This window comes from Accipiter gentilis, chromosome 20, assembly GCF_929443795.1.
Source record: "Accipiter gentilis chromosome 20, bAccGen1.1, whole genome shotgun sequence".
Lineage (NCBI taxonomy): Eukaryota > Metazoa > Chordata > Aves > Accipitriformes > Accipitridae > Astur > Astur gentilis.
In genome coordinates, this window is record NC_064899.1 from 14,916,881 (window position 1) to 14,929,579 (window position 12,699).

Here is a 12,699-nt window from a genome sequence, read left to right on the forward strand (position 1 = left end):
GGTTCAGTCTCAAAAGCGTTACTTCTCAAGTGAGAGAGCAACAAACGTGGCTTTGTGTTCGTGTAAAAAGAAACTAGGAGGGGGTAACTGAGGACAATTAAAGTACACCCTATTAAAATAATGGGACTGATAGCTGCTACCAAGAATAATAAGCAAAGAAAGCCTATATGGCTTTAAGAAGAAGCATGGAGTTGGTTATTGGGCACAAGGCGGCATCTATCTGCCTTCCGTCATGCTGGAATGAAGAAAACTTCTGACTCTTCTGCCCTGCCACCAGCTGCACGGGCAAGATGGCTGGTGTTTCTGGTGGGCTGCTTTCTCTCCAAGGGCTCCTGTTAAGAGCAAGGACAGACTGCCAGCACCTGGAACCTGTAGTGCCCCCCACCAAGACTTCTCTGCATTTGCAAGGGGCAAACCCATCCTCTTCAGAAAAGAGAGCACTGATTTCCAGTAACATGTCAAAAACCCTAGTCCTGTATTGTTACAGGAAATGGATTTTTCACAGACTGTTCGTTAAACTGTCTCTTTGACATGTTCTACAAGTCTTTGAAAGCCTATTTAGATCTGCAGCTACAATAGACCTGTCCCTTTGGGTAGGTAGATTTATCACAGAATCTGGTACACTATCCAGCAGAAGTACAATTTCTTAGAGAGGATGCAGGTGAATTTCTGCATTCATGGAAAGACTGGTAACCACTTTAAGACATCTGCTGTCTAAGCAGAATAAATGGTAATAGTCTGGTTTTGACATTCTGCATATCCACTTTTTCTAACAGTTCCATAGCTGCTCTTAACTCTGCCACTTGCAAAACTCCCTGGCTAAATGTGATTTATTTAGTTAGCACAAGCTGGAAATAGAGCCACTTCATTCCTTGCATCCTGACTGGAATGTAAGTGTCTAAAAATGGATTGGTGCAGCTTCTGCTGATAACAACGGAAGGAAAACACTCGGGGAAAGTAGCCTGTCTTGTAGTCTGCTGGAAAATGTGGTGAGGTAATGGGAGGCCAGCAGCATGTATGGAACAGGTTACTCAGGCTGTGAAATTTCCATCCTTGGAGGCAGGCAGCGCTGAACAAGATGTGATGCCAAGCAACCTGATTTACCTCCACAGTTCGCCCTGCTTTAAGCGTGTGGGAAGCCTTAGAGAGGACTGCTATGATTTGGGGTTATTTTCTGTCATTTGTAAAGGCTCATTTACTAGCAGCATTGATTTTTACACAAAGTTCCTTGCAATGAATGAGGTTTTGGTTCTAAAGTAATACAAATGTTTTAAGTCTTATACTTTCATAAGTCCCATACCTCACTGTTGCCGTAATTCTCGCCCAATGTATAAAACCCCTCAATTAGAATAAATGGGAGAATATTCTTCCTGTAATTTATTGAATTTGAGCAAAGAGTAAGAATAGCACTGAACACATTACAAGCAGGAGCAGCAGAACTAATATTCATGATTTTTGACAAAAACAAGTTTCTCCTGCAAATACTCTTGACTGGCTTTGAGTTGTCACACTTGCCAGTCTGTGAATTTAACACTTGCCAGTCTGTGAATTTACCTGTATTCTACTCCTAAACCCTCTTCTCAAATGAGGAAGCTGAACTTCACGTGCTATCTGTAAAAGGAGCTTTACCTTATTGTCATGGTTTAATCCCAGCCAGCAACTAAGCACCACACAGCTGCTCACTCACTTCCCCCCCACCCAGGGGGATGGGGGAGAGAATTGGAGAAAAAAGGTAAAACTTGTGGATTGAGATAAGAACGGTTTAATAGGACAGAAAGGAAGAAAATGATAATAGCAACAATAATAAAATGACAATAATAATAAAAGAATTGGAACATACAAAACAGTTGATGCACAATGCAATTGTTCACCACTCGCCGACCGATGCCCAGTTAGTTCCTAAGCAGCGATCCCCCCCAGGCCAACTCCCCCCAGTTTATATACTGGGCATGACATCACATGGTATGGAATGCCCCTTTAACCAGTTTGGGTCAGCTGTCCTGGCTGTGTCCCCTCCCAAATTCTTGTTCCTCTCCAGCCTTCTTGCTGGCTGGACATGAGAAGCTGAAAAATCCTTGACTTGGTCTAAACACTGCTTAGCAACAACAGAAAACATCAGCATCTTATCAGCATTCTTCTCATACTGAATCCAAAACATAGCACTATAACAGCTACTAGAAAGAAAATTAACTCTGTCCCAGCTGAAACTAGGACACTTATCTAAATACACCTAAAGCTCAGACATTCTGCAAATCTATCATCTGCTGTGTTAACATAAAGCTCATCCTGAAAACATTACCCAGATGAGATACTCAGTATAGAACAGCCCTACATTTGGGCTGCAGGCTTTCCATGGGCAAGAACAAACTTCTGCTCACCTGAAGCCAAGCTGACCTTCATACCATGCTTACTCATGTATCTACTAGACATCCAGAAAGATAACACACAACGTTCCATACACAATTTTACAAAATTTACTCTGGATTCAATATCCAGACAGAGTAAGCCAGCTGGCTGAATCTGGTAAAGGGACCTTCCCTTCAGCCTCTTGAATGAACATTTCTTACCATGGCTGAACAAGAGGACTGCCTGCAACCACTCTTCCTTTGAATGGTCTCCTACACACAGGAAAATGGCAGAAAAAAGTCTTTCTGGGAGTTTTTAAGTTAAATCTAAAACATGCACAATGTGTAGCCATTTTCCTCCCCTAGGAAGCTTACTGGTGTGTCTGAGGAAGTAAAAAAGACAGAAATAAACTGGAGGTTCCATTTAGAGGAAGAAAATATACTAGAGGTGAAAAAGTGGCCCTGGTGAATCCAGTAAAGACCTTGGCCTTCATTGTACTCTGCATGCTAAGGGTGCAGCTGCCGATATTCCATGTCATAAGCAGGAAAGCAGTACTCGGCTAGATTTATCTGGAATTTGCTGCTCTTTTGATTTAAGAATATAATAAATGTGGACTAACAGCTCAGACTGGTTTTCAATGCCTACAAGCAACTAAAAATCAACTCTGCTTCCCTCACTCAAGTGCAAATGCAAGATTTCTATTTTTATTAAAATATCAAAAGCTGAACGTCATGCTGAGTTACCCATCTTCTGTTTTTCTTTTCAGGGTGTTGCATATTAAACTTGCAACTCATCCACTCTACTGTCAAAAAAATATAATGTGAATTTTATTATTTTAAAAAAGTTATCCTGTGTTCTTTATCTTCTACATGAAAATGAGTGTTCCCAAAAGGAACATTCATTCTTTTAGTCTACATGAGCCATGTTCAGCCCCAAAGGCTGAAACCAATCCTGTGTACCAGACTTCTAAGCTTCTTTCTTCTAGACTCCCACAAGAAGGTGCACACCCAGTTTAGCTTCTTATGCTCCTCAGGCCACGGGGAGGCTGGGGGAGGCAGAGGGCCTTTTCTGTACTGAATCCTGCTGGATTCAGAGCACAGTACATGTTTTTGCTTTTTTGATACACCAATTACAGGACAAAGCAAACATCAGCATAGACCAAGGCATCAAAACAGATAACAAACTACCACCAATGTATCACCTTCTAGGTTTCCCTGTTATTTTCCAGCTGACCCTCCATGAAAGTAATCTTACTGTGGCAAAGCAGAGTCTTGTTCAGAGTATGTGTTACAACGTTATGAATTAAAAAACTACCCAACCTGCCCTAACACAGCTAGATACTGGGCAAAAAAACCAAAAACCAGAGCAGTCTGGTTTTGTTTTAGAAAGTATTCTAGCCTGAAACTCCTTTGTCCCAATAACCAGGAGAAGCCTACTGCCCTGTAATGAACATCTGTGTTAAGATACTGCCCAGAAGAAGAAAATAAAGTGATATCAAGGTGTTTATCTGCAATAGGAATGGTAAAGGGAAATGAAGCTGGAAAGGCACAAAGGAAACTTGTTTGTTTTAAGCTGATTTTGCATGAAATCCAAGTAAAAGGAGTTTAAAAAAGTTTAAATTGTTTCTTGGTTTACAGTCCATCACGGAAGTAAAATCTATCTGCCTTTGCTGAGCACTGCTTAAGCCATTGGACTTCCACAGTGTTTTATGGAGTAGGGAAGGAGAGATTGGCAGAAGCCACCATCATGGTTCTCCTAGTTTCCAGCTGACTCCCAGTAAAGCAAATCAAGCATATTTTAACTGTTTTCCTGATTTCCTATGGCACAGATGACACAACTGCTACAGGAATGTCCTGTAATGGAAGTGCAATCTCACAGAGATTCTTCCTAAATATTTTGAAATATATAGTTTACAAAAAGCTTGCAAAAGCATAGGAAAAACTCTTCAAAAAATTAGCAGTGTGCTCTCTCCTAGCTACAGCACAGAGTAGCAAAATTTGGGACAATTCCCCACTCTACCCCATTAGTCTCACCTTTCTCTCTTTTTCAACAAGCACGGAGGAAGAGCACATTCTCAGAGATGAAGAACTACGAAGGAAGTGAAGGGCTTGGGAAAGGGAAGTGCTTAACAGAGGTGGTTTTGCATGTATTTGGGGTTCTTACCTATGTGGCAGAATTTGTTCTCCCTTGATGGGTAGCTTGGTGAGAACTAAATTTCAAACTAACATACTTAAGGAAGATAATAACTATTGAAATATTTCTGAGGTTACCATTTTAGAGCAATTATGTCAGTTCTTCGAATATCTAATTTCAGAATCACTAGAAGAAAATCTAACCCTCAGTATAATCATCAAAAGAAAATTCAGCAGTAGTAGTATGAGTGGAAAGGTGCTTCTGTCTCTATTGAAATTCAGCCTGCCTATCATGAACTATCCAACTCACCAAGATGACCTTGAAACTTGGTGTTAGCCACATATTTTATAATATAATGCTCTCTTCTGAGATCGAACTAATTCATGAACACACTGAGCAAAAGCAACACCAGAATAAACTCCTGTCAGGTCCCAGACTATGCCCTCTCACTTTGATAACCTGATGACTACTGCTTAGTAAAGTGTTTCAGTCAATTCTACAACACTGCAAGTGTGATTTAATCTAGATCACATTTCCTGGAATTGTTTATGGCAGCTGCATAGCAGAACAGCACAAATACCTTACTAAACATTAAATTACATTTACTGCTGTTCACTTATACACCAAGCCAGTCACACTATTGAAGGAAATTAAATCAGTTTGATATTGTTTGTCCCTGACAAATACAGACTATGTTTTGTTCTGTTTTATTACTGCAGAGTAGGGAGGAGATTTCCAAGAAACTCTCTCCACTAACTTCATGTACTTAACTGTACCTTCTGCTACTTCTCCTTGTACAATAGTAGACTTTGATAAAAAACCTTAGCATTCTGTCCATCATAAAAGAAAGGTCAAGTCACACATATTCAGAAGATCAGGGCTAACGGAACAACATGATCAGACATTAGCTTCTGCCTTTTTGTTGCTCAGATACTGTTTTTAAAAATTTTTTAAAAACTTCATTCAAATTTAATCACTTCAAATATTGAAAAGAACAATACAGTGCTGTGGGACAGCAAAAATAGCCCTTCAATCAATGCAAATTGTAACAACTTACAGATTTTTTCATTATCTTCTTTTAGGTATGTTGTTACAAACTTCACAGAATTTCCATAAGTACTTTAATTTCTAAATTTCTTTTTGTCCATGCAAATCCTTTCCAGATTTTTAAATTAACCTTCATATCAATAGGTAAAGAATTCCTTGTTTCATATGTGTAAGATTAGTTATGCTACTTTTATCTAAAATGCCAGGTAAAAAATACATTTGCAATAGATATTTTACTGGCTGAAAAATACAAAACCCTACACATGACAAAAGGTTAATTAAGGTGAACATATACCATCATGAAGGACACAACCTGAGATACCATCAGTTTATTTTTATCTACATTTAGGGAAAACAAGGTAAGTGAATTATTCAAAGTTCAGGTTGAAGTTTTCAATCTGCATAAACATTTTCTATACATTAGAAAATATGGTGCATAAGAAATGCTGTTTGTAATTGAAAGTACTGATGTGGTTCTTACAGCTCTAGGGTTTTAACTAAATTGGAAGAGAAAGATCAGTACCAAGAAAAGAAAAGCAGCCAAACAAAAATCCCCCTCTCTACTGTATACTACTTCTTTAATAATGAAAACCAGGATCAGACAGAAAATACAGAAAATCTGTTGAAGAAATCACACTAATAATGGAGTTAATGAATTGGATACTTACATATCTACAAGCATCCTCAGGGTGTAACTATAGTGCAAAATAACATGCTCTGGAAGAGACTAAAGGCTTTTTACTTGAACCTACTGTTTGTTACCTCCCAAGTGTCCTGCCTTAACTGTAATGAAAACAAATGTTACATCAATTAATAAAAGCCCTTTGAGCGCTCCAATTAGAAAAGATATAAGCTGATAATTACCTGTTGATATTTAATTCCACAGAGTGCTAACATGTCTTTGCATGCATTGCTCTCACCTGTTCAGCCTGGCTGGATAGCTATGACATTAACCACTCAATTTAATTTGATATAATTATTAAGACATCGTTTTATCTCCTCACAGCAATTTTGCCTTCATTATGTGTCTTCTTCCAGGCATGAAACATTCCTTCTTTGCTGATATTTGGAATTTAGAGGGTTTTATCATAAATTCTAAAGTCCTTGTTTAGATATGAGATCTACTACATTAACCTTGTGGATGTGTTTGCATTCAGCTGGAACAAGGGAGAGGCACTTTAACACAGCAGAGTTGTTACAGATTATTTACAATTGAACTGTAAATTCAATGTCAGAAGCACAAAAGCTGGCATTGTGATGCAGCCCGAATGTCCTGAATCATTTAGGATAAAAAGGAGGAGTGCATCACTAATGTTTCACAACAGCCTTATATGCAGAGTTTTGTGGTTTTGACAGACTTTGGAATTTTAATCGCTAGTCTGAACGCTACTTTCAGTCAAACAGGTGTTGTGTTAACAGTAACTATAATGAATATAATCAATAAAAGCTGCAGGTCTTATATCCAGTGTAAGCTTAGAACACCTTATTTTCCAAAACTATGTTTAGATATCTTGCCATTGGTTATTTCTGCATGATATATTTGATTATTTACCTGTGACTCTACATAAACATGGAGGTAGATTATTAAGCATGTGTGTAATTGTGCAAAGTGTGACCTGAATCCTATTGTACATTGCACCTCCATGTTAGCAAGACATACACCACCCAATGGTAGTACCTTGAAGGGAACGTAGGCAACATTTGATGTAGTCCGCACAATCATATTATACTAATATAATTTAAAAGTGACTGTATTTCAGAAGAAATTATCTAAAATTGGTCATTTGTTATATGGAGTAAATAGAAATTGTTTGAAGCAATTAATCAGACTTGTTTTGTTGTTCTTAATGCCAGACATCTATAGAATGTGTAAAAATGACTAAAGAAGCTGCTAGGCACAAACAAGTGTTTTGTGAACAAAAAAGTTATGAAATGAACTTCATTGCCTATCTGAGGCAATGATCTGACTTTCCAAAAGTTAACTAAAACCACCCAGGACTACCATTCCCTCAAAGCAATGTTAGTTTATTCTCATTGGAGATTCAGAACAGAAAGATAATATTTCAACAGATCTAATTCATTACAAAGCCAATAATTGTTCATCTCCCATCGCTGTAAGTGATATGCTGGCATCCACTGATCAAGGAAACTCTGTTTCTGCTATTTCACCATCAACAGGTTATTAACGGCTGCATTTGTCCTTGAGGAAAACAGACACATTGCACACCTATAAAATGCACTTGATAACATAGTTGATGCACTGCTAAATCTACTAAATGTTAGCACTGATAAAGAGCTTTCAGAAGACTGAACAACTGTTTACCCCTGGGTACACCAACAACGGCCACCACTATGGTGCCACAAAAACCCCACAGAAAGCATTTCAGGGACTCAGGCTTGCGCGAGCAGCATGAAAAAGAAAAAAACCCACACGAGCCACAAAAGCCTCAGCAAGACAAAGCCATGTTTCACCCTCCGGTGCCAAAGGCACATCCCCTGTGCTGCCCCAACCCTGGGGGCTGCCACGGGCCAGGGCTGCAGCTCTCGGCCTCCTCCTTGTCCCACACAGCTGCCGCCATTTTGCAGCCAGCACTGAGCCTCACGCTCCGCTGGTGGCCCAAGAGCTGCCCCGGCGGGATGGCAGAGGCCACCACCTCACACGGCTAGGGTGCCGTGGCAGCCCTGAGCCTGCCTAGCCCGCCGGCGGCACTCGGCTCCCACCCGGGTCTCCACCTCAGCTTCTTCTCTCACTGCCTCTCCCACAGCCAGCCCCTGGGCCTCAGCCGCCCTCGACACCACAGCACTGCCCCTGCGTGCCGCCCTCTTCCCCCACCCACTGCTGCCATGCTACGGGTGGCCACCATGTTGTGGGGCCTGGAGTCGTGTCCCCTCTCTGGGTGCTATGAGGGAAGGGGGAAGAGCCCCGCTGTCCCTTGGCTGTTTCACATCTACTGGAAGCATGCCCTCCCCAGCCCTTTTGCACGTTATTTCATGATAAACAGGAAATTATTTTGGCCTCCCTCTCTTTCCTGTGAGCTGGGTCCAAGTCTCAGCCCTCCCTGGCAGTTTTACCCTCTCCTCCTCCCTGTACCTCTCTACCGCTTCGCTCTGCCCGTGTTTCTGTCGGCCCTGCTTATGCCGTCCTGTGTGTGATGGAAGACTTGTTTTTGCTGGCAATCGCGTGTGGCAGCATCGACTCCCACAGAGGGTTAAGAAGACCCTAAATCCTTTTTAATACTTCTTAGCATCAAATTTAACTGCTGTAGCACAGCTGAGCGATGCATACCCACACCTTGTTTTCTTTTTCTCCGATCCCATTTCACTTTTGCCTTCTCAGTAGTTAAATCCCAATGACCAGGTACCACGTTGGAGGCAAAGTCTGGAGTTTAAGACCTGCCGACCATGTGAGGCAGCGGTGCCACTGCCGAGCAGCCATCCTGCATGTCTGTGCTGCATGGGTGCAGGCGACTTTCCAGCAGCGGCACCGCAAGTCTTGGCCGTGGCACGCTGCTGGCACCTGAAGCCGTCCATTTCTGGCAGCTTGCTGCTCTGCTCCAGCAGCTCCCACACCCATGCTGCACCCCAGTGCTCTGGCGCTTGCGTCCAGATGAGAAACCGGCATCCATCTCACGCTTTGCTGCACCTACGCCAGCCTCCCTCTGCATTGCCTGTAGGTACCCGCTGTACCCCTGCCGTTATGTACATACCTGCCTAAGCATGCAGGGCCAGGACCGGAGTGCTACCTCTCAGGTTTCTCACTGTCAACGCTCTTGAGGATCAGAGTCTAGAGCACTGAAGTTAAAGTTTGGGGGTTTGTTTTTTTTTTTTTGTTTTGTTTTTTGTTTTTTTTTTTAACAACAATCCACTCCTTGTCAATGAGAGGCTTTTCTGGATAAGTAACTGCTGCTTCTCCATGATCTCCTTTTGTTGGCATGACCTAAATACCTACAAACTTCCAGCAGACTGACCCTGTCCTCTGCAGTGCCTGGTATACTCTCTATCCAGAGACATCCACGAACAGTGGAGAAATTTTCTGTTGAAAAAGAATTGTTTTGTTAATTTAACTCCAAAATGGCTACAGTAAAAGGTCATACTATCTTTAGTGGGATTTTTCATAGAAAAAGGGCAATATGAAGCATTTAATGGAAAACTATATTTAAGGTTAGAACCATAAAGCTCACAACAAACATCTTTGAGAATCTTGAAGTTAGTCAAGAGAATACTTTTTGTAAGACTATTATCTTAATACACCTCCAGGAACTACTTTTCCTCTCACCGAGAATGTTTAACAGAAGGAGTAAGAATCAGCACAACAGTAATTAAATACCACTATTTATTTTTTCATTAATACAGTATGTCCTTCCCCACAGATGAATAAAAAGAATCACTCATTAGACATTTTTTTAAGAGCTATCAAAATATAGTGCCATTGAATCTATTGCTCCTTTTGGAAGACAATCTGCTTCACTATTATTCAGAAACATCACTGCTGCCTACACAGTAATGAACCTTTTCTTCCCCAACCTAAATACCCATAATGGATCCAATTATTGTATTAATTTTATGAACCAGTTTTAACCTAGTACTCAGAACAGAAATATAACACATCAAAAGGTGTAAGAATTACTACTTAAAGAGAAAGTTTATTAATGATAAGGGCAGATTAAGCTATTGCCAGAAGGTAAATCATTCTACTAGTGAAGGTTAGAGTTTTGATTTCTTCTGAAAGAAGCTGACAATAGCATTTATACATTCATCAGATAACCACCTCTCCTTCAGGACTTCACACTCTTTACTGTTGACTTCATGGAGCTTCTCCTTTTCCATACTTCGTAACAGTTGCTTTGACACTGCCAAGGACTGGAGGAGAAAGGAACATTAGGAAGTTAGGGTTTCTATACCTTAATTTAATGTTTCAGAAAATGGCACAATAAACACATTGGAATTCAAACTAAGTTGTATTAACATAGTACATTTCAGCTTTCAGTCAACCTTTTCACTAGAAGTAATTGTTGCATTTAATCACTAAGACTGCTAGTAAGGTGGAGGTTCACGGGAAGTGGAACAGCAGTCCACTAAGTGCTCACAATCAGAGAGATGGGCACAAGAAGCCAAACGTGTTCAACTGTCCGCAGTGCCAAATGCAGCCTGCATTATCAGCAGCTGGCACAAGTGTCTCCTCTTATCTAATGTAACATAATACCATTGTGACTCAAGTAGTTTCGCAAAACCTAAACTAGTGAGCAGTATGACTGAACTCAGCAAAAAGTAAAGCCACCCAGCATCATCTTGAGCACCCGCTGTGCACACAGTACAATCAATACTGTAGAACCAGTGGTAAGGCTCTTAAACCTAAACTATTGCCAAATAAAAATCTAAAAGAAGGCATTCAAGGCATGTACACAGAGACTGCAGGTGGATTAATTAGTTAGTTTTTAAGGCTTTTCAGGCATTGAATCTCTGTGTACAGTGCACTGTCTTAGATTCAGTCAGGGTAGAAGAGAGGTATCTGTTTCCCAGCAGCATAGGGACAGGGACACATCTATGCTTGAAGGAAAACAAATTGAGCCTTGTTCTTTTGATAAAGGATGAAGTGAAACCAAGTAACAGGATAGGTTTGGCAGGAGGATTGGGAATGCTACAGGCTTACAAGGTGGAGAAAAATTTTTAATACTGACATTTTTGGGGAGGCTTGCATAAGCTTCTAATCTCGCCCAAACTTCCTTCTGAAAAGTCCTATCAGGGAAGACTTCAGTCACAAGTCCCTGGGCACAGGCTTCTGCTGCAGTCAGCTTTTTATTGAAAAGCAAAAACTCATTTGCCTGTATAAAGAAAAGTAGAAAGTGTGATTCAACAAGACACAAGACTTGAGTAATCTGACAGGAAATGTACAAGCTTCCAAGTCACATTTATTTTACTCTCTTGCTTGTTAATGTCTGCCCTCTGAAAAGAACATGGAATCACAGGATAGATGAGGTTGGAAGGGACCTCCAGATACTGTCTAGTTCAAACCTCCTGCTCAAGCAGGGTCAGCTGGAGCAGGCTGCCCAGGACTGTGTCCTCTTGGGTTTTGAGTAACTCCAAGGACAAAGACACTTCTCCAAGGACAGAGACCTCGCAGCACCTCTGCACAACCTGTTCCCCTGTTTCACCACCCTCACTATAAAATTATTTTTCTACATTCAGATGGAATTTCCTATGTTTCAATTTGTACCCCTTTCCTCTTGTCCTGTCACTGGACACCACTGACAAGAATCTGTCTCCATCTTCTTTATACCTTCCCATCAGATATTTATAAACATTGGTAAGATTCCCCCAAGCCTTCTCTGCTCCAGGAAGAACAGTCCCAGCTCTCTCAGCCTCTTCTCATATGTAATATGCTCCAGTACCTTAATCATCTTTGTGGCTCTTTGCTGGGCCTGCTCCAGTATGTCCATGTATCTCTTGTAGCTAGAGCCCAGGCTCAAACACAGCACTCCAGCTGTGGTGTCTCCAGTGTTGAGGTGTGTTACAGTTGGAGGATACCAACACAAAAAGGACAGACGATCCCACATACAGTGCAGACATTCTTACCTTGGCTAAGCCCATGATTTTTGGAAACAGGTAAGAGGAACATCCTTCTGGGCTCTGTCCAAGCTGACTAAATGGGGTGTGAAACGTAGCCTGGGGGCGGGGGGGAAGAACAAAACAAAGCAAACTTCACAACAGAACATGGGACTAACGTACTAGGACTTAGTTTTCATGTTAAAGCTTCTACTGTGACAGAGTTCACCAGAAATACATCTGAACTTTTACCACAATAGGCTTTAAACACCACCTGGTAACACTGCTTCACTCTCTCAATGCACCCAAGAGCTGACTTTGCCTGTATAATTTAACTCCCTGATCATAACAATCCCATTGATGAAGTTACCTTATTTGAATACAGTGCTTAGAGAAACTAATTTGCATGTGCAAAATCTTTACAGAAAGGTTGTTCATACATATCTGCCCTGAAAGTTATTAAACACATAGCCCAAACAACTTAAAGAGGTAAAGGCACACTAAGTTTATTCTACTCCTGAAAAATTCAAGTCACTGAATCTTCCTTCCTCAAATTTTATGCAAATTGAAAAAGATCCTGTGGTAGAAATGCATCATGGGATCATACAAAACAATACCCTAATTGCAAGT

General features: G+C 41.0%; 2 protein-coding genes across 7 annotated transcripts in view; one reads left to right on the forward strand and one right to left on the reverse strand.

Moving 5' to 3' along the window:
- CDYL (chromodomain Y like) overlaps positions 1-12,699 on the forward strand; it is a 479,328-nt gene that overhangs the window by 130,598 nt on the left and 336,031 nt on the right. The gene's annotated exons all lie outside the window — the stretch shown is intronic.
- The window catches only part of ECI2 (enoyl-CoA delta isomerase 2), a 32,989-nt gene continuing 30,135 nt past the window's right edge, over positions 9,846-12,699 (reverse strand). For all 6 annotated transcript variants that reach the window (XM_049824111.1, XM_049824113.1, XM_049824112.1 and 3 more), the window contains 3 exons: positions 12,100-12,189; positions 11,205-11,348; positions 9,846-10,386 (listed from right to left, as the gene is read on the reverse strand). In XM_049824111.1, coding sequence (XP_049680068.1) covers positions 10,231-10,386; positions 11,205-11,348; positions 12,100-12,189 — 390 coding nt within the window. In that variant the 3' untranslated portion in view covers positions 9,846-10,230. The remainder of the gene's footprint in view (positions 10,387-11,204; positions 11,349-12,099; positions 12,190-12,699) is intronic.